This window comes from Gossypium hirsutum, chromosome D05, assembly GCF_007990345.1.
Source record: "Gossypium hirsutum isolate 1008001.06 chromosome D05, Gossypium_hirsutum_v2.1, whole genome shotgun sequence".
In the NCBI taxonomy this organism is placed as follows: domain Eukaryota; kingdom Viridiplantae; phylum Streptophyta; class Magnoliopsida; order Malvales; family Malvaceae; genus Gossypium; species Gossypium hirsutum.
Genome location: NC_053441.1, coordinates 3,043,715 through 3,070,409, shown reverse-complemented (window position 1 = coordinate 3,070,409; position 26,695 = coordinate 3,043,715). Strand labels below are relative to the sequence as shown.

Here is a 26,695-nt window from a genome sequence, read left to right as displayed (position 1 = left end):
TCAAAAACATAGGATTCGGATGCTAGCCGCAGTATAGAAGCAATATTTGAAAACGAAATTTCATTATTTTTCCTACTGAAAACATGAAACACCATCAAGATACATCTAAAAACACAAATTACAATTGCAGGTTCATATTGCTTACAAGCTTCTGATTTGATGTTTTCAGGAAAAAGCAAAGATAGCAATGACAGCTTTATGATGTTGGAAATCTATGAGAACTTGAAAAAAGATAATGAAACTTACTATTTCTCCTCTTGTCCATTATCTTATTTGACTAAAGAGATCAAGTAAAACCCCAAACTTCTACAATTACTGCAAAGTAAATGTTAACTACTGCATAAACTCTAAACTTTTAATTATGCACTTCTGGAGAAGTTCAAGTTCTGAAGCCAATGGTTCGAAAATACTCAGCTAACATACTTTCATCAGTTCCCTCAGGTAAATTACAAACATAGATGGAACCATTTGTAGGGTATCCTCTTCCTGAATTGCTTGCCATAGTTTCTTCACCTCATCAAAATCCTTCTCGAAAGTTCTAAACAAAATTAAATGCTTCGCTAAATTTATAATTAGAAATAAATGTAAAAAAATGCTTAATTGATACTGCATAGTGGCATTAACAGAAAATATTATAAAATTTATTAATATTACAACGAAATAAACACAGATAGAAAAAGAAAAGATTGGAGCTAAATCAAAATTTTAAACTAAATAAATTAAAAACACTAAAATTTAGGATAATCGGAAACATAGATAAAGATCTGAAGCCTAGAAATTAAAGGAAAGGAGACAAGCTATTCTCACTGGTAGTAGAGGCGCAGGCGGCGGTGCTGGAAGTTCAAATATGTGAAAGTGATGACATTTTTCGTTCCTGATAAAATGAAGAGCAAAAACGTAGGAGAAGATGGAGCTGAGGGCAGAAATCGGTTTTAAGTTTTCAAACGTAAGAAGGAAAAATCAATGAAGAAAAGAAGTAAACAGATTACCTCTGCAATCAATGGAAGGGAAAAGTCGGAGAGGATGAAGCTTGATGAGGGCAGAAAAAGATTACCTCCCTTCCCGCTACTGTTTCCCAGTCGCTGCAAGAAGCGGAAGAATGGTGAAGCCCTTTGGCTGCCAGCATACCTTTGGCTGGAAGAAGATGAAGGCGAATCGATTTGGCTGGAAGAATATGTGAAAACGTGAAGGCGAATCGATTTGGCTTGATTTGAGGATATGAAATCGATGGGAAATTTTTGGGGAGAAGAAGGCAGGCTATTTTGGTCTCAAAATTAAAAAAGAAAACGGTGAATAGCTATTACAAACTAAAAGCCCGGAATACCTATTACAACTGTTGAGGGAATAGGCAAGGAATAGCAAAACCTCCGAATCAGTAAACGGTGAACCAAACGGTGTATTGGGTGGGGCCACCGAATCGGGGTGTAATGGCTAATCCATTACACCCAACCAAACATGGTGCAAGTGTGTTCCAAGTAGTGGGGACTAAAATATAAGTTATGATAACTTTATTTTTTTTATGTTCAAATATATTAGTGGTTAGCCAAAGTCACTTTAGCACCAAATGTAATATTCATATATCAAGTTCCTTGGGTCGAACCGAGTATAGGGGTATTACACGTGAAATTGCAAGTACTAAAAATGATCGAATTAAGATAGAGGGAGTAAATCCACTACTTACGCAAAGTACGAGGACTAGTAAAAAAATTTGACAGGGCTATTTAATTTTTTTGAAAAGTACACATTTCTGGAATTCTTTTTTTTTTTCTAGCTCCTTTAAAAGAAAAAGAAAAATGGTATAATTTTTGGTTCAAGGTTCAAAGTTGAGACTTCAATGTTTCAACTTTTAAACAAAGGTAATGTGTTACAGTAATGAATCAAGTCATTTAAAGAGGTGGTGCAAATTTGGGGTCTAAATTAAGTTTCAGATAAATTGACTATGGCAAGTGAAAAGCCTTGATTTGAAAAAAGAATAACTCAATATCCAGTCAATTAAGGAAAAATCTAGTTAATTACATGCACCCATGTATCATTAGGCCTAGTTTTAATTGCATGCATTGTCAGCATTGACACCTGTAAACTGGACTAATAGAATTGGGAACCTAATTTTGTATTTCTAGAAAGAAAATAATAGAAAAAAGAAATACATAATGTGAATTAAAGTAGATTTGACTAAGTTAGAAATATCCTTTTAATGAATTAATTTATCCAACTTGCTTATACCATTTACATGTTGATTTGTATGACTAAATTGTGGAAATAGATGATCAAGTATGCCCGGCATTTGCCTCAACAACTTCCTTGCAAGTCCAGTGTTGATTATTATGAATGGATGTAAGAGGATGTGGGTTCGAGTACGTTAAAGCGTATTATTTTTTTATTTATGAATTTAAAAGAGACTATAAGTATTTTTTTTTCTTTTAACATGTATATTTTCTATTTATCAAGTAATATTTTTAGTATTAAATTTCATTGTTTTTTATAACAAGTTAAGTAAATTAAAATTTGTTTAAAAATTGAGTCATTTTATATTTGGAGGTTTTTTAGCTAAGACTTTTTTTTTTTTTGAGTTCAAGTTTTTTGTGGTTGAACCATTTCAGTCTTTTTAAGTTTGGACCAAATTGGGTAAAAATATCTGTGGTCTCAGATTTTGCATCAGATCGGATTTTAGTTCTTTTAAGCTTAGGCAGGTTTGAGTTTTTTAAATTTAGAAGTTTTCAAATTTAATTCAAATTTGATAAGAACAAGTTCGAGTTCAGGTATTATTAAAAGAATGTTGCATGAATATTTATTTATTTATTTTTACTAACAATTAATATATTTTTTAAAAAAGTATAAATAATCTTGGTAAATGGTAGAGCTGAGTAATTTTAAGTTTGCTATTTTTCAATGACCGTTAACTAATGAAATCGGCATATGTGAGATCGGACCTGAAAACTCAACACCATACATCTTCACACTTAATTTGATTTAAACTTGAAAAGATTTGAACCTGAAAAGGTTTAAACTTGAAAAAAAAAATTCTAATCTTAAAAAATTTGAACTAAAAAAATTTTGAATCTAAAAAATCTTAGCTAAAAAAATCCAAATCCAATACCAAGGGGAACTCTATTAGGTCGACACGTATAATTTCTATTTCCTTAGTGGGCATTTATCACATGTCTATTTTAAGTCATCAAGTAAAATTTTTAGTTTTAAATTTCATTATTTTTATAATATGTTAAATAAATTTAAATTTATTATTAAATTTAGGTTTTGTATCGGGTCATTTTTCGGTTTGGATTTCTTTAGTTAAGATTTTTCAGATTTGAAATTTTTGAAATTTTTTGTGGTTGGATCATTTCGAGTTTAAGTCTTTTCAAGTTTGGACTAAATTGGATAAGAATATCTATGGTCTCAGGTTTTGGATCAAATCGGGTTTAAGTCTTTTCAAGTTTAGGCAAATTTGAGTTTTTCAAATTTTGATATTTTAGTGCATGGGGATAAAATAAATTCATGAGAAATTAACGAATGTTTCAAGACATATACTAATGTCACTTTCTTTAAAGTTTTATCCGTCTCCACTTATATTTTAGTGTACAAAAGAGTTACTGACAAATGAACCTTAACGATATAATGAAGCCCAATAACTGTCTATGTTTTGCACGGGAACAATCCATTGAGCACTGAGCAAAGAGCAAAGCATAACAAGAATATCAAATTCTATAAAGAATTATTGTAGAATATGGAGGGGAATCAAAAGAAACAAAAGTTTCTATTTTTTTACCAAACAAATGAACTTTGACTCATATTTATAAGAGTTTTCATTCTCTTCATTGGGATCTACTTGAATAATTATGATAATTTGTTAATAATCAAGCGATATAATTTTTTATATTTAAGAGACATACTTTATCATAGTGAATAGTGACAAGTCTTGATCAATAATCAGGTGATATAACTTTTATGTCACTTGTAACATTTTATTTGTAACTTTTGGAATATTATAAATATTTTAAAAATGTTCCAACATGATATTTTCATATTCGGATATTTTCAAATTCAACTCGAATTAGATAAAAATAAATTTGAGCTCGGTTTTTTAGATTGTGCTTTTGAATTGAATAATTTTTTTTACTTGATTAGCTTTAAAAAAAGATTTCCATTAAGAAGAAAGAAAAATTAGGGATTTTCTGGGATATTTAGATAAATAAGTCGATTTTAGAGAGAGAAGACGAAAATGATACAGGATGCATTTTCTGCTGATGTGGCTAAAAGCGTGCCCTTTAGGACGTGTTTTCACTGTCACGTTAGATGAAAACACGTCCTATAGGTTGTGTTTTTCGACTTTCTTAATACATCAGCTCATTTGGTTAGACAGTTAAATGTTAGTGGTTTTTATTTTGAATCTTGGGTTCAATTCTTCTTCTACTCACATTTATATTTTTTTTATTTCATGTTGTTTTAAGCTTCTTTTTTTTAATTAACATTTCTATTATATTAGCTCTTCTAGTAAGATGGTTAAGTGATAGTAATTTCATCTTTATCCTTGAGTCCCAAGTCCAATTCTTGTTTTAAGCACATTTGTATTTTTTTATTTAATGTTGTTTCAAAAATTTTTAATTAGTATTTTTAATCAATAAATATATTTTTTAAGTTTTTAATTAATACCTCTTTTATTTATATAAATTAATAATTATATAATAAAAATATATTTTTTATATTTATCATTATGTTAAATATATTTTATTTTTTTAAAACATCAACTAAATTTTTTACGTATATATCAAATATTTATATGTAACACCACTAACCCGTATTCGTAGCCGGAACATGGTTACCGAGTATTACAAGATAAGGGAATAGTAAATCTGTAACACCCCTGACCCGTATCCATCGCCGGAATAGGGTTACGGAGTATTACAGGACAACAAAATAGTAAATCATTCAAATCATACATTAATACAAACATAATCAAATTGCTTGCACCTTAAGAAATTCAAATAGTAACCAAAATACAAAATCAAAATGACATTAATTGGATCAAAAACACATCAAAACCAACCTAATATGTGCCTAACCAATGTACCATCATTGGTACCACAATTATATACAATTTAATCTCAAAATACACATTAATTCAATTCATCAACTCATTCAAGTAATACCAAATCAAAATACCTAACAAAGTTACCACAACCACAACAATCAAATATGTAAGCCACACATACTAGCATAACAACTATACCTCATTCTCAAACCCTTTGCAAATTGGTAAGCCACACATACTAGCATAACAACTATACCTCATTCTCAAACCCTTTGCAAATTGGTTATTTGCACAAAGTATCATTCATAACATTTACATAAGCCAAACATTAACCAAAATAGCACTAAAACCCTATACATGCCATATAATCCAAATTTAACGTTTCAAAAACTACCGAGATAAACTGGATAGTGTGACTTGAGTGTCGATCCGATCGTCCAACATTCTGAAAATCTACAATGACATTAAACAACACAAGTAAGCTTAATGAAACATAGTAAGTTCGACGAGATAAACAAAAATCTTACCGAACTAACTATAATAAATCAAATAATAATAAAAAATCATCCATGATAACTCCCTGTCATTCACAACTTCAATCGATAAATACATTCGTATTCAAATTAATACAAAAATAAATAACATGTCTTTCAAATTCATTAAATAAATCACCTTACCGAGATTTTTCTATTTGAAGAACGAATTACGAATAAGAATACATCGTCAATAGAAGCTCATAAGAGCTGGTCCTCCCAAAAATACCAACAGAAGCTCGTAAAAGCTGAACAGAAGCTCGTAAGAGCTGATCCACCCAATCACGCTAAACAGAAAGTAAAACACGAGAGTTCGCAACAAATGCTGAACCCCGATTTACTTGGGTAAAATTTTGATATCTCCCTCTAATACCATCTCCACTCCAAACCCCCGTCATACACCAAATCACGAATGTACTCAAATCTCGCGTTCAATTCAAACTGAATATCCAATTCAATATTATAATTCAAACAATAATTTATTTACAAAAATAGAATATATAGATAATACCAATCATCAATTTATACAAATGTTAAATTTTAACCATACGAACTTACCTGGACTGAATTGTAGTAATTGCAGAAGTTCAGGGACTATTCCGCAATTTTTTCTTTTTCACGAGTATTTACGGCATCTTGATCTAAAATATAAAATTACTCATTCATTAGCATATATTTCATTTCCAATCCATTTTACAATTAATATCCTTTTATTTTTTTAATTTACATAATTACCCCAAACTTTTACAATTTTTATAATTTAATCCCTTAATTAGTTAATTTATCAAATTAACTAATTTTCTCAAATCAATAATCTATCCAAATATTCTAGGATACAGCCCCTAATAAACCTAGAATTCACTATCAAACCCTAATATTTTGATATGTTCACAATTTAATCCTAAAATTAATATTTAACAAAAATCACTTTACAAAACACAATCAAAGCTCCAAATCCATGTTATTCATAAAAAAACATCTAATATTTATCAATAGAAACTTTCAAAATTTTTAACAGAATAAGAAACAAAAGTACGAGTTAACTAGACCTAATTATAACGATCTCAAAAACATAAAAATTAAAAGAAACGCTCAAAATTTGCTTACCAAATCATCAAACTAAAGTTGGACTAACTATGGTTTCCTTATTTAGCAATTTCGGTGGAAAAGCAAAGGTTCAAGAAGATGATGCCACGTTTTATTTGTTTTACTTTTCTTTTAATTATTAAATTACTAATTTAACTTTTGTTATAATATTAAAATTCACCCATTTAATGTCCACCTTTGTCCATTATTTATAATAATGGTCTAATTTTCAATTAAGTACATTTTCCTTATTCAATAAACCATTTAATAACTCAAATCAAATGGTGACTAAATTTTACATCTTTTACAATTTAGATCTTTTTAATTAATTAACTATCAAAACGTTAAAATTTTCAACGAAACTTTAATACCACCTTAATGACACTCTGTAAATATTTATAAAAAATATTTACGGTTCGGTTTATAAAAACAAGATCCCGATACCTCACTTTCTAAAACCACTTGAACCTAATAAATCGTTATAAAACATAAATTACCAAATCAGAAACCTTTTTAAAATCATATTTGATGGCTTCGATTTACTAACTTACTCGCCAAATTTGGTGGCATCGAAACCACTATTTCCGACACCATTGAAAAATCGGGCTGTTACATTATATATAATATTCTTTTACGTGTATTTTTTATATATAATATTTATATGTCAAATACTTATTTTCTCCACCTATATTGTGGGTATTGTGATTTCTAAAATTATAAAATGAAATAATTATTTCAAATATCATTATTATTTTTATATGTAAAATATTTCAACTATCATTATTTTTTCATTTACATTATGAGTATAATATTTCAAATATTTTTTATATGTGAAATATTTTAATTAATTATTTCAAATATAATTATGCTTATATGTAAAATATTTCAAATACACATAAAAAATATACAATTTTAAAATTTATCACACTCATGATATGGATTGAAAAATAAATATTACACATATAAAAATGTATTTACTAATATTTACAATAATTATTTGATTTTTATTATGAAATCACCATTATTTAACTATCTCCCAACGGAGCTAATGTGATAAAAAATATTAATTAAGAATAACAAAAAGGCTTGAAACAACATGAAATAAAAAATATAAATACGAGTAGGAGAGGCGAGTCAAAAACAATACTACTAACATTTAACCATCTAATCAAAAGAGTTAATATGTCAGAAAATACGCCCGGTAAAACGTATTTTCACTGCAATGCGTTCAATAAGAGGCGTTTTCGTTTTCTTTCTCCAAAATCGATCTATTTCTTTAAATATCCCAAAATCAGCCCTGATCTCTAATTTTTCTTTAAATTTGGCAAATCTCTTCAAATTTTAGCCTACGGGAATCTAACTTAAAATTCATAAAAAAAAAAAGTCGGTAGTGACAACAAACAGTAGCGGGATGGACCATTCCCCTACAGGATGAGCATTACACAGTTGTTGCAATAAGTATTGAGAGGCCAGTTTTTCCAGCAGACAAGACTTTGACTGCGAGATTTGAAATTAGAAAAGGGTGATGGCTTCCAAGTTCCACCACACCACCTGGGCAGCTTGCCTTGGCGACCACTCTGGTTTTTAAACATTCCGGTCAATTGTTTTGTTATTTCTGCGGCAGCCACGTACAAATCCACGTGCATAATTTTTGGTGAAAGGGAATGGTCCTAATGCACCATAACACCATCATTCTGCTTTGTGAGGAACAGAACAATCCAATTTTGAAGAATCAAAGCTTTGTTCTGTGTTCTTGCCCCGAAACGACCGTGGAACATACATCACTTTAGGTTTGAAATCGTGCTTTCTCAACCACCAAAATTAGAATCTACTTCACATTGCTGTTATCCGGAATTGAATTTTTCAAATTCTAATAGGTTTTGATTTAAGCAATCACCCCCTTTTTTTCTTTTTTTAAGATTATGTAGGATTCTCGTTTGAATTTCTCCTCTTTTTTTTCTTAAAATTTTATAAATAATAAATATATGTAATTAATATAAAAATAATTTTCATTTAAACATATTGGTTTTTTTTTATCATTTCTAATGCGAAATCTATCAATTTTAGTAACATGCTATCCCCAATTCATTGTACAATTAAAATAAATTAAAAATAATTTTTTTATAAAAAAATATCAAGTGAATGTGATAGACATGGATTGTTTTACGTCATGGTTTCTCTACTTTGTTTCAAATTAAAATTCAGTATCTGTTCTTTAATATTATATAATTTGGTTCCTCTATACCTAGCTTTATTTAATAATATGTTTTGATATAATAAATTAAAATATTTTTGAATAAAAGTTAAAGTTGAACAAAATTAGCAAAATGATAAAATCAAGTTAAGATTGTTTTAAAACAAGTCAGTATTGCTCCAGGCAAAAAAATATTGATACTTTTTTGACCAAATATTGATACCCATTCTAAAACCGATATCAAGTTGACATTCTGTTTTCAATCAATTACAAAAAGTATCGATACCTTTTATCAGGTATCATTGTAAATTAACTTTAACGGTAACTGCATTAGGCATTAAATGCTAATGTACCGATACTCGTAGAAAAAGTATCGATACCTTTTATTGCAGGTAGATTTAATGATTTGGTATTTTCATCCTCAATGACTCTATTCATGTTTCCAACAACCATAACGGTTGGAAATAAATTAATCAAATTAACCAGAGAAGTTTATTTTGATATGTTGAAAATTAATCAAATTTTTACAGCAAAAATTTCTTATGTGATCTGCATTATTTTTACTGAATTAGAAAAACATATTAATTACACTTGGAAAAATATTATTTAGTAAATGACCCTAATTTTATTGGATCAAAGCCCATTATTCTTATGGGCTGTGCTCAAAGCCCTTACTCACACTTTTTCGGCCCTACTACCTCTCTAGGATTTTAAAGGGCTTTCTCACTAATTATCCAGTTTTCCCATTTTCTAAATACTCAAACCACTTTTTCTTTTAACTTAATTCTACAATATATTCCCACACTATGACTTCTATTCCTAATTCATTTCTAAACTTCAAAATATTTTAATTATATCCTAAACTATCGATATTATATTATTGAAACCGTTAATTTAACCATTAAATGGCATGTAAAATCTTATGTGACATAATTTAAAATATTTTAAAAAAAATTTAAAATTTAAAACTAAAATCAAAGTAAAACCAAAAAAAATAAGAGAGTGAATGATAGTCCATGTAAAAGTTTTGAAAACCTCAAAAGCCAATGTTCATTTTTCTTTAAAATTTTTATTTTAAATTAATAAATTATGTCACACAAAGTTAAATTAACGATTTTAGTAACGGATGGGCCTTGTTGATATGACATAGATAAATTGAGAATGTAATTAGAATGTTTTGAAGTTTAAAAACTAATTTAAAATGAAGGTCATAAGTTGAGGATGTTCAGCGCAATTAACTCTTGTTTTTTATTTTTTATTTTTGTTAAACTTTTTTAAATTTCAGTACCATTAATTTTGACAGCAATTGTTGTTTGATTTTGATATTTTAAAAGATACCCCATCTAAAATTGGTGTGGAGCTTATGGGAAGTGCATCTAATGGGCTCCTACGATTAGTTTTAAAGAGGAAAATACTTACCACAAATTTTAAAATTATTATATATTTAAAGCGGATTTTAAATTCCATAATTTATATTGCAATAATATCACTCATTTAACCGTTTTAAAACAAGTAAAAAGGAAAACAAAAACATTGTTTTAAATGAGATTATTAGAATTGTAAATAAATTATATACAATAATATGTTCTTCCTAAATCTGTTAATAAATTAATAATAAATAAGTAACTAATTTTTAATTACACCATTTATCTGCTCCCACGTGTGTTACAGTCATTACACACTCTACACTCACGTCTTCTCTATCTGTTCGCTTACTCTCAGCCTTGTATTTTCTGCTGCTACAATGGACCAATAGTCAGCATCAGGACAAGAAGGGACTATTGGTAACCACTCATCAGCGCACACGTGGAATGATTTTAATGTTAAAAAATTCGGTGTAAGTGATTGGGATCTACCTTAGCATATTAGCATCTTAGGTTTCGATTCTCGGCATCTGCGAATTCCCTATCAAGATCCCTACCCTCAACTTGGACCATCCAACGGCTCATATTTCTCTACCCTATACCTAACCCTTACCATTTATAGGTCCCCCAGATTGTCGTTCTTACAAACCGCATGAACAAACTGAAACACAACTAGAAAATCTTCAGACATGAACCAGTTGTTGGATTCTCATCTCGAAGCTTTAGCTTTTAACTATGTAAGCTTTGGGATTTTCACTATTGTTAATAATCTATGGACGTGGGTCGCTGTTATCACGGCGGCGGTTAGTTTTTGGAGGATTAGAGCCGCCGGCGCCGCTACCTCATCATGTTCCGTTAAAGGTCGTGAACAAAGACCTTCGACATCCATCGATGCTCGACGACCAATTCCAGAAGTTGAAGAAAAGCACCCGACGGCTTCAACTTCGGTTTCAGCTCCAGCCTCCGTTACGGAAACGCGTGTTTCGCCGTTAGTTTTCAATGATGGGGTGACGAAAGGAGGGAAGTCAACGTTGACTGTTTATTACGAGGATGATATCGGAGGGGAGAGTGACGGTGAAATGACGGGGAAGGAATGGTGTGACGGTGGTGGGTATTGCAAGGAAGGGGAGTGGTGGGAGAGTTGGGAAAGAGTGTTGAGGTTGAGGAAAGGGGAGATGGGGTGGTACCGTTATCAGGATTTGTCGGCGATAAACGGCAATGTTGTTAGGTTATGGGATGAATCGTGTAGGAGAGGAAGGTACAGCTCAAGCTGTTCTGTATGGTAGTTGATGTTTTTTAATTTAGAATTAAGTTTTAGTTTGGTAATAATGGTTTTTTTTCTTCAAGTATTGTCTTAATGACTCTTGCTTTTATGGCTGTGCAAATGTAAATATATGTTTTGGTGGGATCAAATTAAAAATTAATTAAATTTCTTCGAGTAGCAATAAACAAAACCTGATTAGCTGGAGATGGTGTACCGGGATGTGAACAAAAACAAGATGTTTCGTGCATGCAATTAAAATTTGTATAGTACTGTTATACTAATTACACATAAAGACAACTAAATATAATGACATATCTGCCGGTTTATTAGCATATCGCAGAACGAAAAATACTGCCTGCTGTACGCCTCATGTCCTTTTTGGCTAGACAACAAAACTAATGGACCATGATCCCAACATGTAATAATGTACTAACAGTATTCTAATCTTGTATGAAATTAACGCAGAAATTCGGGGTTTTGCTTTTTTGAGTGAATATTTTATCTTGAAATAATCAATAAACTATTATCGCACCATTAAAATTGGGTGATTTAGAGCATAGATATGTTATTTTACTGCATCCCAAGTGAAGTGTTAGTTAACAAACAAAAGATTTAGAGCAATACTGCAGTAGCAAATGTGAGGTCTTAGATGGAAGGCTTGGCACTCAATTCTTTTGTGATGTGTGGTGCAAATTATTAACCCCACCGTGGCCAGTTTCCCACGCTCTGGTTTACGGATTGCAACTCACCTTCACATGGACTAAAACCATTTGCAGTGTCCCAGTTCCAATATAAACCGCAGATTTGCCCAACTCATATTTTGAGTGGAATAGTACATATAGTGTGATTAATGCTTTCCAACTACTGTTTCTTATGTCAAACACTAGATTTGTGTAGACACAATAAATATCAGATTAACAGAGCCAAGTAAGCACCATTCACTTGGTGGGCGAAGGGTCATAAGAGGTGTTATGAGACTTAGGAGGAAGCAAATGTGATAGGAAGAGAGATCTTCCCCGGCCTTAGTTTCTTTGGGGGGGCTTATAAAAGGTGCCGGCCGCTCTGCTCAAGGCATTATGTGCCATTCTCTTGTTGATTATGTATTCTTTGGAGGTCGGATGACCTATTGACATCATCTCTCTTAAGTATAAGTTGTTATATTAGGATAATGAGAAAATATATAGTATAGGAATACACTTGCTCTATTAGAAATGTGGTTCCCACATTATACACTTGTCTTGTGGATCCATTAGGTGGAGGGTCCTTGAATCTTAATTGGTAGAATATGGCTCTCGTGGATGTCTAGCTCGTAGAATATTCCACATAATCGATCGAGTAACAAGTATAGGTATAACAATATTGGGACGATACCTTTCATACATGTTTGATGAAAATTTAAAGTGGAAGGATTGATTGAAGACATTTATTAGTGAGGTAGGGCTACTTGGCTAACGCTTCATGGTGGGATTAGGGGAAAAATAAAATAAAATGGAAACTGTTTCCTTAGAGGAGCCAACCGATTTTGTGTCTATTGAAAAGAAGATTTAAAGGTGGACGAAGGGAAGTGCTTGAATTATATGAATATAAATGCATGGGACAGCTGGTTCGATGATGGTGGGTCTTAGGGCAACCTCTGCAAAACTGTGACTATCACATGCCCTGTTTAAGAGAACATGAAAAAACTTTCATATGTTTGGGACCGAGAACCTTTTATCTTTAGCAGGTTTTTCATTCAATAATTTCTTTCTTGAAATGAATTTACTTGGTCAGGCCCCATGGTTGCATTAGTTTCCACATTCATGGGCTTAAAACAGATCTCACATTTCTCAACCATTCATCTAATGTTCCTACCAATACTGTTGATGTATGAGTTCCAATTTTTTGATCCAACGAAAAGCAGTAGTTTTGTCATCCATTCTAGATTCCCAACACATCTTATCTACTAAACCAATCATCCAACTTGTTATGTATGTTAGAAAATTATCAAACTCCTTAACCAAATCAGAAAAAGAAGTTGCATGCAAATGAAAGACGTACGTTCTTGATTTAACAAAATTGACTTAAAACCCCAAGATTTTAGGCCACTATGGAACTGCTTATTACATTGGAATCCCACTTAATAATCTGTGAGTGGGATTAGATTTGAAACTCGTCTTCACTTCGCTGGATACAGGGGCCAATTAATAGCAGTGCTGGATGTGGATGTTATTCTCTAATTAATTATTGCCGACGTCTTGCATCTTTTTCTTGCATTTGCATTAATTCACAATAAATTTCATCTCTGAATTACCAAGTCTACCCTTCACATACTACACAAATACTATTATATAAAATAAATAACGAAAGAATGTTGAGGATAATATAGTCATAACATAACTATAATTGGCTGCCATGGCCCAAAAGTACACTCTCCCCTATAAAATCCATCTCTCCGACAAGGCAAAGCACAAAACTTGAACTCTTCAAGACCATTCGACAATGGTGACAATCCCTTTCTTTGTCCTAAACATCCTCCTTTTCCTCTCCAGCTCCGCGGCTACACCAAAGAGCGGTGCAGATCACGACCTGGTCCGTTCATCATGTGTCCACGCCAGCTATCCAAGCCTCTGTTTTCGCACCCTTTCTTCCTACTCCGGCCCAGCCAACACCCCACGTGAGTTAGCCCAAGCCGCCGTAAAAGTCAGCCTGTCCCGTGCCCGTAAAGTGTCGAACTACTTGTCGACGAGTGTGACGGGGTACAACAAGAGGGAACGAGTCGCACTGAGTGACTGCGTGGAGCAAATAGATGAGTCGATGGAGGAGTTGAGCAAGACATTAGGGGAGTTGAAGCACTTGAGAGGGGAGACGTTCGAGTTTCAGATGAGTAATGCGCGGACATGGGTGAGTGCGGCGCTGACGAATGAGGACACGTGTCTTGATGGGTTCGAAGGAGTTGACGGCAAGGTTAAATCTAATGTGAAGAGGAAGATCACGAATGTGGCTAAAGTTACCAGTAATGCTCTGTACATGATCAATAGGCTCAATGAAAGTCGTGGTAGGCACCGTTGAATCTTTGATGATGATGATGATGAATAATGGATGGTTGTGATTTATCTAGCTTATTATGGTTCTTAAATATAGTTTTTATTTTGATTTTGGTTGCAAGCTGTATATGTAATGTTTTCTATTTATATATTAAGCATAAGGTGATATGCGTTTTTTTCTTGTATCTATTTTTGATTCACTTTTTTGCTTAAGTACATCTCAGAGAATTGGTTAAATTATTTAGGAATTAATTTTCCTTTTTAACAAATGTGACATATCGATGTCGGGCCAAGCTCGGAAATTGAAAACGAAATGTGAGATATTAGAGAAAGGATCCCCATCCCATGGATCATTTATGACACATCAACCTGTCTGCCCGTTTTCAATATGACGACGCGTGTCGTGACATTATTCGGCTACAACCTAAATAGTTGTGGACCTAACGTCCTCATCAAGTTGGGCCAGTTGCGGTGAAACCACCTATTTAATGGAATAATTATTACAATTTAAAAAAATTCGATGTCAAAATTCATTATTTTCAAATAATATTACTAATTTTTTATTAAGTATAATAAATTTTGTAATATTAATTCAACATTTATAAGTTTTTACACTAAAACAATATTACTTTATTTTTCAGATAAAAATTTAGTGAATAAAACTATATAAAATATTATATTAACTGAGACAACAAGGACATAAAGATTATTCCTTTAAATTGAACTTTTGTGGCAAAAACAGTAGGACACATCACATAAACAAGGGCAAAAATCAAACTAAACAAATTATTAATGTGTGAAAATTTATATATAAATTTATAATACTCTCAATACATGAAGAAAACATAATACGAAAAACCATAACATAACATAACATAATATATATATATAAACACACCAAATGTATGCTAAATAAGCGATGAATTGAGACACCATATGACCAAAAATAATCAAAATGCATAATGTCAAAAAATAACATTAACACGACAGAAATACATGAATACATCAAAATCTTCACAAAATTCAAATGACTGCCCTGTAAAATGACAAAACTAACCTCTCCAGTTTTGGTTAAACCTATCCATTGCAATGAAATGAAGTAAAGACTGACCACAATAAATGGAGAAATGTTATTACAAGAAAAAATATAAATAAAATCTCACTAAAAACCTTGATGCCATCCACATTAGTAGGGCTTAATGCAGTAAATGGGAACAAAGGTACAAATGGCGTCATTAAAAAATGCATGACTCCTTAAGGCTGCTTAGTTTGGTCTTGCGGCCTGCTCTGCTGTTTTCTGCAACATAAGATTCAGGACATATCATGAGAAAGATATATGATAGATAATGAATACAAACTCCATGTTTCAATTCTCAGTGAAGCCATAAATTAAGCATAGAAAGAGAGCCGCGCCAGGGCCCAAGTTTTACAAGAATTAGGCATGAATGTGGCTCTCTTGGAGCTAAAGTTGCTAAGCTTATCTGGAAAATTCATTCATGAAAGCTTGGATGTTTTAATTACCGAGTTTTGACTTGCAAATGCTTTACATTAAAGGAACAGAGAGAAAGAATAAGGAGAACTGGGGGAATTGTAGCAGGCTGCAAATCAATGCCTGGACAGCTATCCAGTAAACAAACACTCAGATTTCAGAACCATCTCACCTGCAAAACAAAACTTCAAAGGCAACAATCTGCAAAATAAATGAAAGTAAATGCAACAAAGGCAACTTAATTGTTTGTTACACCCTTAAATCAAGTAATCTTCTTCAATGATGTATATTTTGCATCTAGGTAATGGAATATGCACCAGAAATTGCCATATCAGTGATTGCATCCATTCACAAGTCAAAATTGAGGGTATGGGAGTCAACATATTAGCTCATGCCCTATTGCCAAGAGCAATTCACACAGAGAGCAAGAACAGGCCAAGAAAGACGAACAAAGACACCTGTTATTTCAAAAGTTGGTATGCTCATGCCCTTTCTCATTTACTTCCCAAATATCATTCTTTAAGCATCAGTGACAAGACTGTTAGTCATTAAACATGAAATTGGCATGTCTGAGTGTACTCAGAAACAAGAACATCATCAACACTGCCAAAAGAAAGAAATAGAACTGCTCACAGCTTAGTGTGAATCACTGACTGAAACCACACTTGTTAAATTCCCCCTTCTTTTGAATGCAAGAAGTCAGTGGCAAGAACTCCTTTGATTAAAAAGGTCAATAAGCAAAGCAGAGGAAGGCAGGGGAAAGCTAGGATTCGCTAATCACTACTACTAAAAGAAACTAGCTAATTTTCTCACAACGCGCAAGTTCAACCACAAATCCGGGGTATGAGAAATTTACTATAAAGAAAACGTTATGTGTCATTCCGTAGTTTGAAATACCTCAAGCAGCAGTTTCCGATGCTTGACCATGCTGTTCCTCAATCAATGATTGAACTCTCTGCAGTAAAAAATCAAATCAAAATCTTCAGACAAGTTGCGCAAATAAAGAAGACCTAAACGTGTAATCCTTGCTTTACCTTCACAGAACTCCCAACCTCCTCTAGTTTCTGTAGTAAAGCAAGATCCCCTGAAGGAGGAACAACATCATGCTTACGTGGAGAATGCTGCAAAAAAAAGAAAAAGAAAAATTAAACCTGCCAGACAAATTATTTGTCAAATATTATATTGAGGTGGAAAGTTGATCCTTTAAAATAAAGAGCATCATAATGGATAGCCTAGGGTTATAAAAGAACAGCCTTAACATACATAAACCCGACCAATCAGAAAAACAAACTAGATTCACGGGAATACCCAAGCAGATGGTGAAAGAATCTTTGAATTTGGAGCATCTTCAATTGCAGAAACTTGTCGGGAGAAGACCTCGGTCCTCATATTCGAAAGGCGTGTCAAAACAGCCTTAACATGAGCATGGAAACGCAAATAAATCAGCATCCACTTCTAAGAAAATCAGCAACTATGAATACGATTTTGATAATTAAGAATATATACCTTCCTAAAAGCACTCGGGTTAACCATTCCTTGGATTTGTAAATCATCACTAGGAGGTCTCCTCAGACCAACGTTCTCAATTCTGAGTGAGTAAACACCAAATAAGGACTGCAAATATCCTAAAGAAGAATAGAAGAAATTACATAAATAAAGGTTCACTCATAGTCAACAACAGGTACAAGTACATAAATGATACCCACCTTGTTCAATTACAACATCTGCAACTGAGGGTAATAGAACATGCTTCTCTTTCTTTAAAACCCCAAAACAAGGTATTGGCACTGGCCTTGTAACCTAAATTCCCAAAGTTTACTCCATTTTAGTGAATATTAATTCTAAAAATAGCAACTTAACGAGCAAAAGATTAGAAAAAAAGGGGTTAAAATTTACTTTGTAAACGATTGAATTGGGAGTAAGATAAAGCTTTCGGGATCGAATATCTTTACGCAGGATGTATCTTCGAACAGGAATGTATAAGAGCATGAACAACCCAATACCCCAAGCTAACACTAAAACCAACGAGTATAAAACCCATTGAGCCGTTTGGTATTTAACGAATTCTTCTTCCATCTCTCCAAACGACGCCGCGTAAAGAACTGGCTCATCGACTGCCTCGGACTCCTGTTCTCCGGTAACGGATTCCGGTAACAAACTTCTCTCTAAGCTCTCGATTTCCACTACTTCATCTCCAGTCCCCATCTTGAAAACGAAAACCCAGTAAGGAAATTTAGGTTACGACCTAATGGGCAGTCGAAATTATAGCGTACCTGTGCTTGTCCGAGGGAAGATTATTGAGGATTTGCAGTTTGTAGCTTTGAAAAATGAAAACCGAAGGCCGAAGAAGAAGAGCTGAATGTGGAACGCGTGTCACAAAGGTGCGCCCTTTCGAACTTGTTCTTCTTGACAAGGTGAGAATGATAGTATAAGGGCAGGAGAATGGTAGATTAACTGCTCCTCGCGATCATGGTCATTAATGCTTTTGATGAATTTAAAAACTTTGTTCGAGTGGTCCTGATTTTGTTTGAACGATGGAAGTTTAGTTGAGAAAGATAGGAGGCGACCGTTAGGTGTTTGCTGTTGCTTTTTACCTTGACTATGATTCCAATACAAGATTCTTCTACAATATTATCATTAAAATTATTAATATCTTATATTTTAGTAGTTACTATACACTTATTTCGTCCTTCAAACCAAAATTTATTTTATTTTATTTATTATCCTTGTTTTCTCTTACAATCCTTTGAAAATATATTTAATTCCACTGCCACTAGAGGTGTTCATGGGCCAGGGGCCCAGCCCGATGACCCGCTCGAAATATGGGCTTAGGCAAAAAATTAAGCCTGTTTAGAAAATAGGGCAGGCCTTGTGCACCACTTTTTTGGCCTGGGCCCGGCCTGGCTCGAATATAATAAATATATATTTTAAAATTTTAAAATATTTTTAAAATACTTTTTTTATTTTTTTATTTTTAAAATAAATTTTTGGTGTTTATTAAAAAATAGGTCGGGCCGAGTTGGGCTCGGGCTTAGGAATTTTTTCCCGGGCCAGGCCCAGACAAAATTTCAGGCCTATATTTCGGAAAAAAAAATTTTGGGCCCGGCCCGGCCCATGAACACCTCTAATTGTCACCCATTTATCTCTATTTATGAGTTGTTAAATTCTATCAAAATAATTAATTTTCATGAAGAATAATCATAATAATTTATGGGAAATTATTTGATATAGTGTAGTTTTTAAACTTCGTAAATAGTGTTCGAAACTTAACAAGTGTATAATAAGACTTTTTTACTTGCATACTACAAAATAAAAAATTAAATACTAAAATGATATGACAATTTGTCAATACCATTATTTACCAAAATGGGGTGTTTGAAACTGTAACACCCCTTACCCGTATTCGACACCGAAATAGGGTACGAGGTATTACCGGAGTTTACTAATTAATTTTCAGACATTTCATTTTTATTTAACATTCATATTTATAACCAATCAAAATCAAAACATTAATGAGCTAACGTTAACCAATTTAACTTATACATGCCACTATAACCAGAATCAATTCATCCAAAATTACAGATAGAACCAATAGATAATGTGATATATCTCCAACAAGTTTCCGATAATCATTTCAGAGCATCTAATAATTATATATATTATCAATAATAATTCAATTCCAATATAAAACACACATATATATAACATTCATTACCAAATAGCATTCACTTCAATTGAAATTAAACAAAATATAGTTCATACGAACTTACCAGGCTAAATTGCAGAAATACCAAAATTTAGGGACATTTTAGAAATTTTCTATTTTTCTCAAATTTCCACCCAATCTTGATTTAAATTAATATTTCATTCAATTTACTAATTTAAATAATAATAAAAAATTCATTTCGTGCAATTTGGTCACTTTTTGACATTTTTACAAATTTACCCTTAAATTTTACTTTCATTCAATTTAGTCCCTAAAACATATAAATTGGTCATTTTTTAATAAAAACTCATGCTAATTGAATAATCATATATTTTGCTCCTCCTCCTCTCCATTCCACATCCTTAATATATATAACATGTTTATATGTAACATTATCTATAATTTCACATGTATTTATATTCATTCAAAGCTGTCCACTTGAGTCATAGTCACTAAATTATTTATATCTTGAGCTACAGAACTCCAAATTGATATCCGTTAATTTTCTCTGAAACTAGACTCATATATATTCTTACCATAAAATTTTCAGAATTTTTGGTTTAGCCAATAAGTACAGTTTATTCATCCCTGTTCTGCTGTCTGACAGTTCCGACCCTTCTTCACTAAAACTTAATTATCTCCTCATTCAGAATTCAAATGATGTTACCGTTTGTTTTTATTGAAAATAGACTCATTAAATATTTAAACATATAAATTTAAGACACTAATTATTTTTCTCAGATTTTTGATGATTTTCCAAAGTCAGAACATGGGATTTCGAAATCATTCCGATCCTGTCTCACTAAAATTAAAATATCTCAAAATAAACAATTCTTTTGATTTATTTGTTTCTTCTATATGAAAGTAGACTCATTAAGCTTTAATTACACATCTTATTCATAATCTAATTCAATTTCCACAATTTATAGTGATTTTTCAAAGTTAACATATTGTTGCTGTCCAAAACTGTTTTAGTTCAAAATGTTAATTACTAGGTATATAACTCCCTTTCTCTATAATATTTCCTATCACTTTTACTTATTTTTCTTCACTAATATATCAAGAACATAAGACCATATATAAGAAAACTCTACTATAACATTATTTCCATGCTTTTTCAATAATATCAAACTTAAAAGTAAATTGAAATCTTGATGTTCTTACCTTGTGCTATTGATTTCAATCTTTAACTTGATTTTCTCTCTCCTCCAGCTTCTATTTCTTGAATCTAACTTGATATTCTAGCTCTCCATAGTCTCTTTATCAATTTTCTCTCTTGGTGGCTATGGAAATTTCTTTGATTTCTAAGTGAAAATGGTGAATTTTTGGTGAGAGGACCAAATTGTAAAGAAAGGAAAACTTCTTTCTTTTTCCTCTCTTCTCACGTTAGTTTCATGGAAAATGAGATGATTTCTCATCATCTTTCCTTCCTTTTTTACTAATCATTTATTAATAAAATAATACTAAAAACATTAATAAAATAATAATTAAATAACATTTATCTAATTAATTAATTAAAAATATCACCAACATCATCATTACCTTCTAGAATTCTCTCTCATTCTAATTGACCATTTTGCCCTTCATAATCTTTTGAAATTCCATCCTTGAGTCATCACTTAATTTGGTGAAATTGCAATTTAGTCCCTCAAAATTCTTCACATTTTCAATTTGGTCCTAATTCATCCATTTTCCCTAGTTTCTAGATTATTCCACCCTTAAAATATTTACACTGTTGGTCCTTCAACTTTTTCATATTTACACTTTAACCCCTCAAGTTTTGAGTATTTACTCTTGGGCAACAAAACTTTTCTCACTTTTGCGATTTAATCCTTTCTTGAATTAATATGTCATAATATACCTTCCTATCATAATGCAACGCATGTCAAAATTTTAAAATAATTTTAAATTTTTTTGTCGGATTTGTGGTCCCGAAACCACTGTTCTAACTAGACCCAAAATCGGACTGTTACAGAAACAGTTCTAATGAGTATGTGTTTACGTGTAATTTTTTAAGATGCCGCCCGTCTCTCTCCCTCCACCCCTTGGAACTGTTTCAAACACTCTATTTTGGTAAATAAAACCATTTAAGTATTTAATTTTTTAATTTATATTATACACATAAAAAATTGTATAATAAAATATTAAAAAAACACATTTTAATTTTTAAAATTATTTATGGAATAAAAAAAAATACACTCTCAGTCCACCAAACACTAACCCATAAAACTATGAGTAATTATTTTATCATGCATTGGAAAATTTTAATTCCACAAGTTAAGATTTTATCACATGTCATAATTATTTAAGCACAATATAAGGAGACTGACAATATTTCAACCCCAAAAATTATTCATAAAATAAAATTTTAATCAATTTTATTGATAAAAGACTATTCATTTGTAATTAAAATATCATTATTTAAAAATAAGATTAATATATAAAATATATATATTATCCTCACAAGAAGAAGGCATGACACAGACAAGATCCCACCATTTTAAAATAGCACCCCAAACTTCCGAAGCAAAATGTGATCAACATCCATAAATAACCAAAGAAAGCACTGGACTGGACTTTGGGATTTGACAAATCCAATCCCGCATTCCTTTGGGATCAGTCTCCCAAATTCGATGGGTGATGGATGCATTTGGGCCACACGTAAGTTTCAAACCCAAAAAAGCATGGTTTGTACAGATTTTCTTTTTCTTTTTTCTACTTGTATTTTTTTTAATATTAATTTCGTTATACGTTTCTATCATATCTACTATTTTTTTATATAATGTTTAGAAGTATCCGTAGCCCCTTCACAACTCTTAAATAGAAAGATAAATACTTGAGTGTATTCGAACCTATATCTTCTTGCATTAACTGCAATACGGAAATCAAATTTTAAATATATAATTTGGTACATTGTTACAGAATTTTTAACTTCACAACTAATTTCATTAAATTACAAACATAGTTAATAATTGACAAAAAAAACATTTGATTTGATGATATAATCTTTAATGTAAAATTTAGAAGTTAATTAGTTTTAACCCATTGAATCAATTAATAAAATATCGATTTTGATATACTTATCAGATCCATCAATGCAATTGATTGATCAATAATTTGAACTTGACAACGCATCAACTTCACTCAATCCCATTACAATTATTAAACCTAGCAAGCATAATTGTACATGCTATCTACTGGAAAACAAAACCTACTCTAACCCAAACAAATATCTAACAACCATTTTATAATAAAATACATAATTAATGTTATAAACACCAATAACAAAACATTGATCGAGAGGAGGGTCAAGGTTAGATTTTCCTTCATTAGCAGTATTTGGAGAATTATTTGTAACAATTTAGATTTAATTTTAGACTAGAATTGTAGAATTCGAATAAAATTGTTCTCTGAGCGAAGCTCCACAAATGTAGGATTAACGAATTTGAATTGCATTAACAAATATTGTATATCATGTGTTGATCCTCTTTTACTTACATAAATTGGGATGATAGGCAAATTGAAGGCTTTTTCAATTAACATTGATGCTATAGAAGACATCAATATTATCGAAGACTCGTGGAAATCGAATATTCAAGTAAATTTAAGTACACACTGTATTTTTTTAAAAGTAAAACATTATAGTTAAAAATGAATAAAAGATAAATATAAAATTTGAGAATAAAAAAGGGAGAGGAAAAAACATAAGAAAATATGGGATGTTAAAGTGGATTAAAAATGTCTCAAGCTTAATTATTGAATTATCGAACAGTGATGATATAAGTAGAGCTTAAAAATAAATATTCGATCGAGTTCGAATCAAACATCAAACTTTAAATTTAGAATCGAACTCGAGCTTAGTAATATTTAATTGCACCCTAAATTAGAGCAATAAAGATTAAAATCAGAGAAGCATGAAGGGCAATGATGGATCAGGTGGGTGAACCATTGATTGGGTGGGTAATCATTTGGGACCACTATTTTCAGACCAATTTGATTGAAAGTAGGCCTATGTTTTTTAATTGATTTCAGGCCCACTTTACTTCTTTCCTGTCGGAGGTCCACCATTTTCCCCACCTCTCTTTCAATCTCACATTAATCCCAAACCAATCTCCTTAAATTTCTCTACAGGGGTTGAAAAATCATTCATGCCTGAACTCAATTGTCTTCCTCTTCAAATCCATCACACAAAATTTTCTTTTTCTTTTTAATTATCTATCTCGTATTTATATATAATAAGGACAAAAATGCATCATATCGCTTTCAACCCTCTTTTGGAAAACGAATGTATTAACTAATTAAAATAAGTTTCGAGTTCAAAAGATTAAACTTTAACTATAAAATCCACGATGAAATACCAAAAATAAGCAATTAGGAATATATATATATATATAAAAGATATGTATGATTTTCAAAGTTGGTCAAAATTGGTATTTCATCGGAAAGTTAGGCTGATGGGATATGATTCAATGATTGAAAACTTAGCAGAAGTTGAGATTGGCTGCATTGCTTAAAGCAAATAAAACCATTGACAGTTACCAGCATTATAATATTTCACAACTGTTCATGATTTGAATGTATATATATTTCTTTCTTTCATTTGTGTTCCATGAAAAATTGAAGCTAATGCTATATTCTTAAACCATAAATGCGGGCGATGCTAGAAATAGGATAGAGGAATAAAAGGGTATGAGGGGGTGCGACGAAAGGAGGGGACAAATGAAATAATAATATTTATTAACTCTCTACTAATTATCATATATAATTATTACGTACAACATTGAAATACAAGTTTGGTAATACCAATTATATGCCCTGAATCTCGGGTTATTGTTCCCACTTTAGGGTTCCATGTAAGTGCAGCAGCCGGAATTAATATCGCAAAAACCATGCAGGCATAAGCTTCCATTATTTATGGGTTTTGTTGGTTAAATGGGTTAGTTAATTTTATTACTTATATTAAGATTGTCATGGCATTGGCAGGCAGCATAATACTATATACCTCCACTGCTTGAGCTTACCTTTGATTTTGGGTTTTTTTTTAGCTAGGTTTAGTTGAAATTGAAATATAAATCATCTTTGCATGGATTTTTTTTGGTCGGTTCATGTGGGAATCTAATTCTGCATGTAGTTTTAGGGTTCTATAATTGGTCAAGTAGAAGCTGCAACACCTTCAATATAATTCCAACTACTCATTTGGTTTGCAATATTTTTAATCAAATGCAGACACTTCAATAATGTAGGATTAATAATAGTGCAGCACTACCGTGGGAGTGCTCAACTTATTTTACATAAATTAATGTTCACAATTACTAATTAAAGCACAGGAAAAAAAAACCAACAATTACTTAAGTGTGAAGTCAGCGCTGTCCTCTTTATTTTGCACATATATCAGTTTTGTTTTGAAAGTAAATATATCAAAACTTGAAACATAAAATATAATAATATATTTATTACGGTAGCAAGAAAATCTGCCAATTCGGTACTATCTTTATCATCATCATCACGTATTTCACCTATGGTGCATTGAATTTAAACATGAAAAAGGAAAGGGTCCCAGGAAAGGTGAAATATCATATGGCTAGTCTTGACTTTCAGAATTCGAGCAGACCCCTATTTTGACGTTAGAGATAGAGTTGAATAAACCTTGATGTTGACCTTAGTGGTTGCCCCCATTATCAACCTCCTTCTCCTCTTCTTCTTCTTCCTCTTCCCTCTACCATCAGTCTAATAACACTCAACACAAAAACAAAATGTCAGTGAAGTGAGGAGATTTCATCTTTAATAATTTTTTAATCGCGTTTATTGGAATGAACCATAATTAATCATTCATGATAAACGTTGATCCCGAGTTTTAAAAAGTATACATATTCTTAAAAAGTTATCATTGCACTGTCATCCTATGACTTAAAGCAGGAGCAAGAATAAAAAGCCCCCCATAAAGTTCTAGGGCTACTCTTTAATTTATTTGGACGATATCACACATATATATATTCATTTAAAAAAGAAATAAAAATGAAAAGTATTAAAATTTTTATGGACTATAGTAGGATTCTAGTATTGAAGTCAATGTGTAAGCATATAGTATATATATATTTAAGTTTGTTTTTAAAAAAAATGGATGCTTTGGGACCATTATACGAAACTTCATGTCAATATCTTTTAGAGATACTAATACCTTCATGCATATAAATTCCCATTGAATGGTATATATATAATTAAACAACATTCATTTTCAAAGCTTTTTTAGTGCCTGGATATGAGAATATTAATGTTAATTCTCAACTTTAAAAAAAAAAAGCATGTCATTGCTATTCCTTCCTTTTAATATATGTCAAATCATATATTAAAAAAAATTGAGTTAGATCCTTTTTAATTAATCTCCCTAAGAAATCATTTGATTAATTTCATGATCACAGATAGACATCTTTCTTTGTCCATGTGCATTTGTGCATCCCTAAATAAAACATCATTCTATTATCAAAACCAAATCATTTTGTTTGCATGCTTTGTTTTTCCATTTCTCATGAAACAGCCCCATATGAGACCTGATTTCATAATTATTATTTCTTCTTCACCTAATTTACATGCCTAATAATGGCCATATTAATTGTCATAAAAAAAATGTTGTACTTCGTCATCAATGTTCTTCCATGATTCAGTGATCTCTTTGGAAATGGCAGACACCCTTTCACACTTGTTTTTACATTTTTAGTGATGAGAAGAAAAAACATCTTTTATCCGAAATAGAAAATTTCGCATATATCAGCATGTTTAGTGATGAGATTTGCAAGAGCAAAACAACTGTATGACATTGGCGTTAGGTATGTCGTGTCTTCTTTTTATTTTTACCTAGTAATCTAGTACAGTGCGTCGCCATTTTATTGAATTCCCCATATCTAATCGCTCATCCTTGTGGTGATTTGATTCATTACAAGACGGCTGTCGCATTGTGAGAAGTCTCCTGTCACCATGTTAAAACCAAACTATAAAATCTAAATCCTAGA

The 26,695-nt window shown here is 31.6% G+C and overlaps 3 protein-coding genes and 1 long non-coding RNA gene across 7 annotated transcripts; 2 read left to right on the top strand and 2 right to left on the bottom strand.

Annotated features, from left to right (window-relative positions):
* Positions 1 to 385: 385 nt before the first annotated feature.
* LOC107944847 (uncharacterized) lies at positions 386 to 1,283 on the bottom strand. The gene is made up of 3 exons (XR_001696353.2): positions 990 to 1,283; positions 808 to 874; positions 386 to 538 (listed from the first exon to the last, which is right to left on the bottom strand). It is a non-coding gene; the product is annotated as an uncharacterized lncRNA (long non-coding RNA).
* A 9,460-nt stretch (positions 1,284 to 10,743) lies between these two features.
* On the top strand, positions 10,744 to 11,635 carry LOC107907083 (uncharacterized). The gene has a single exon (XM_016834292.2). The coding sequence runs from the start codon at positions 10,896 to 10,898 to the stop codon at positions 11,490 to 11,492; it is 597 nt and encodes a 198-aa protein (XP_016689781.2). The 5' UTR covers positions 10,744 to 10,895; the 3' UTR covers positions 11,493 to 11,635.
* Positions 11,636 to 13,603: 1,968 nt separating this feature from the next.
* On the top strand, positions 13,604 to 14,678 carry LOC107907085 (pectinesterase inhibitor 3). The gene has a single exon (XM_016834293.2). The coding sequence runs from the start codon at positions 13,949 to 13,951 to the stop codon at positions 14,516 to 14,518; it is 570 nt and encodes a 189-aa protein (XP_016689782.1). The 5' UTR covers positions 13,604 to 13,948; the 3' UTR covers positions 14,519 to 14,678.
* A 762-nt stretch (positions 14,679 to 15,440) lies between these two features.
* LOC107907086 (uncharacterized) lies at positions 15,441 to 18,511 on the bottom strand. 4 transcript variants are annotated; one of them, XR_005913615.1, is made up of 9 exons: positions 18,256 to 18,511; positions 17,879 to 18,187; positions 17,689 to 17,782; positions 17,489 to 17,607; positions 17,291 to 17,395; positions 17,017 to 17,103; positions 16,880 to 16,937; positions 16,015 to 16,183; positions 15,441 to 15,790 (listed from the first exon to the last, which is right to left on the bottom strand). XR_005913615.1 is itself a non-coding variant. In XM_041093131.1 (8 exons), the coding sequence occupies exons 2-7, from the start codon at positions 18,185 to 18,187 to the stop codon at positions 16,881 to 16,883; spliced, it is 771 nt and encodes a 256-aa protein (XP_040949065.1). In that variant the 5' UTR covers positions 18,256 to 18,511; the 3' UTR covers positions 15,441 to 15,790; position 16,880. The 4 variants fall into 4 exon arrangements, 1 of the variants encoding a protein (XP_040949065.1); XR_005913616.1 differs by having other exon boundaries at positions 16,015 to 16,154; XR_005913614.1 differs by having other exon boundaries at positions 16,015 to 16,937.
* Positions 18,512 to 26,695: the final 8,184 nt, after the last annotated feature.

What these genes read in the sequence shown, in the direction of transcription:
- LOC107907083 (XM_016834292.2), top strand. Translation starts at nt 10,896, where the DNA reads ATGAACCAGTTGTTGGATTCTCATCTCGAAGCTTTAGCTTTTAACTAT.
- LOC107907086 (XM_041093131.1), bottom strand. Translation starts at nt 18,187, where the DNA reads ATGGGGACTGGAGATGAAGTAGTGGAAATCGAGAGCTTAGAGAGAAGT. An exon ending in AGATGTTGTAATTGAACAAG is followed by an intron (nt 17,608 to 17,688) that starts GTGGGTATCATT and finishes ATTCTTCTTTAG; the next exon opens with GATATTTGCAGTCCTTATTT. An exon ending in ACCCGAGTGCTTTTAGGAAG is followed by an intron (nt 17,396 to 17,488) that starts GTATATATTCTT and finishes GCTCATGTTAAG; the next exon opens with GCTGTTTTGACACGCCTTTC.
- LOC107907085 (XM_016834293.2), top strand. Translation starts at nt 13,949, where the DNA reads ATGGTGACAATCCCTTTCTTTGTCCTAAACATCCTCCTTTTCCTCTCC.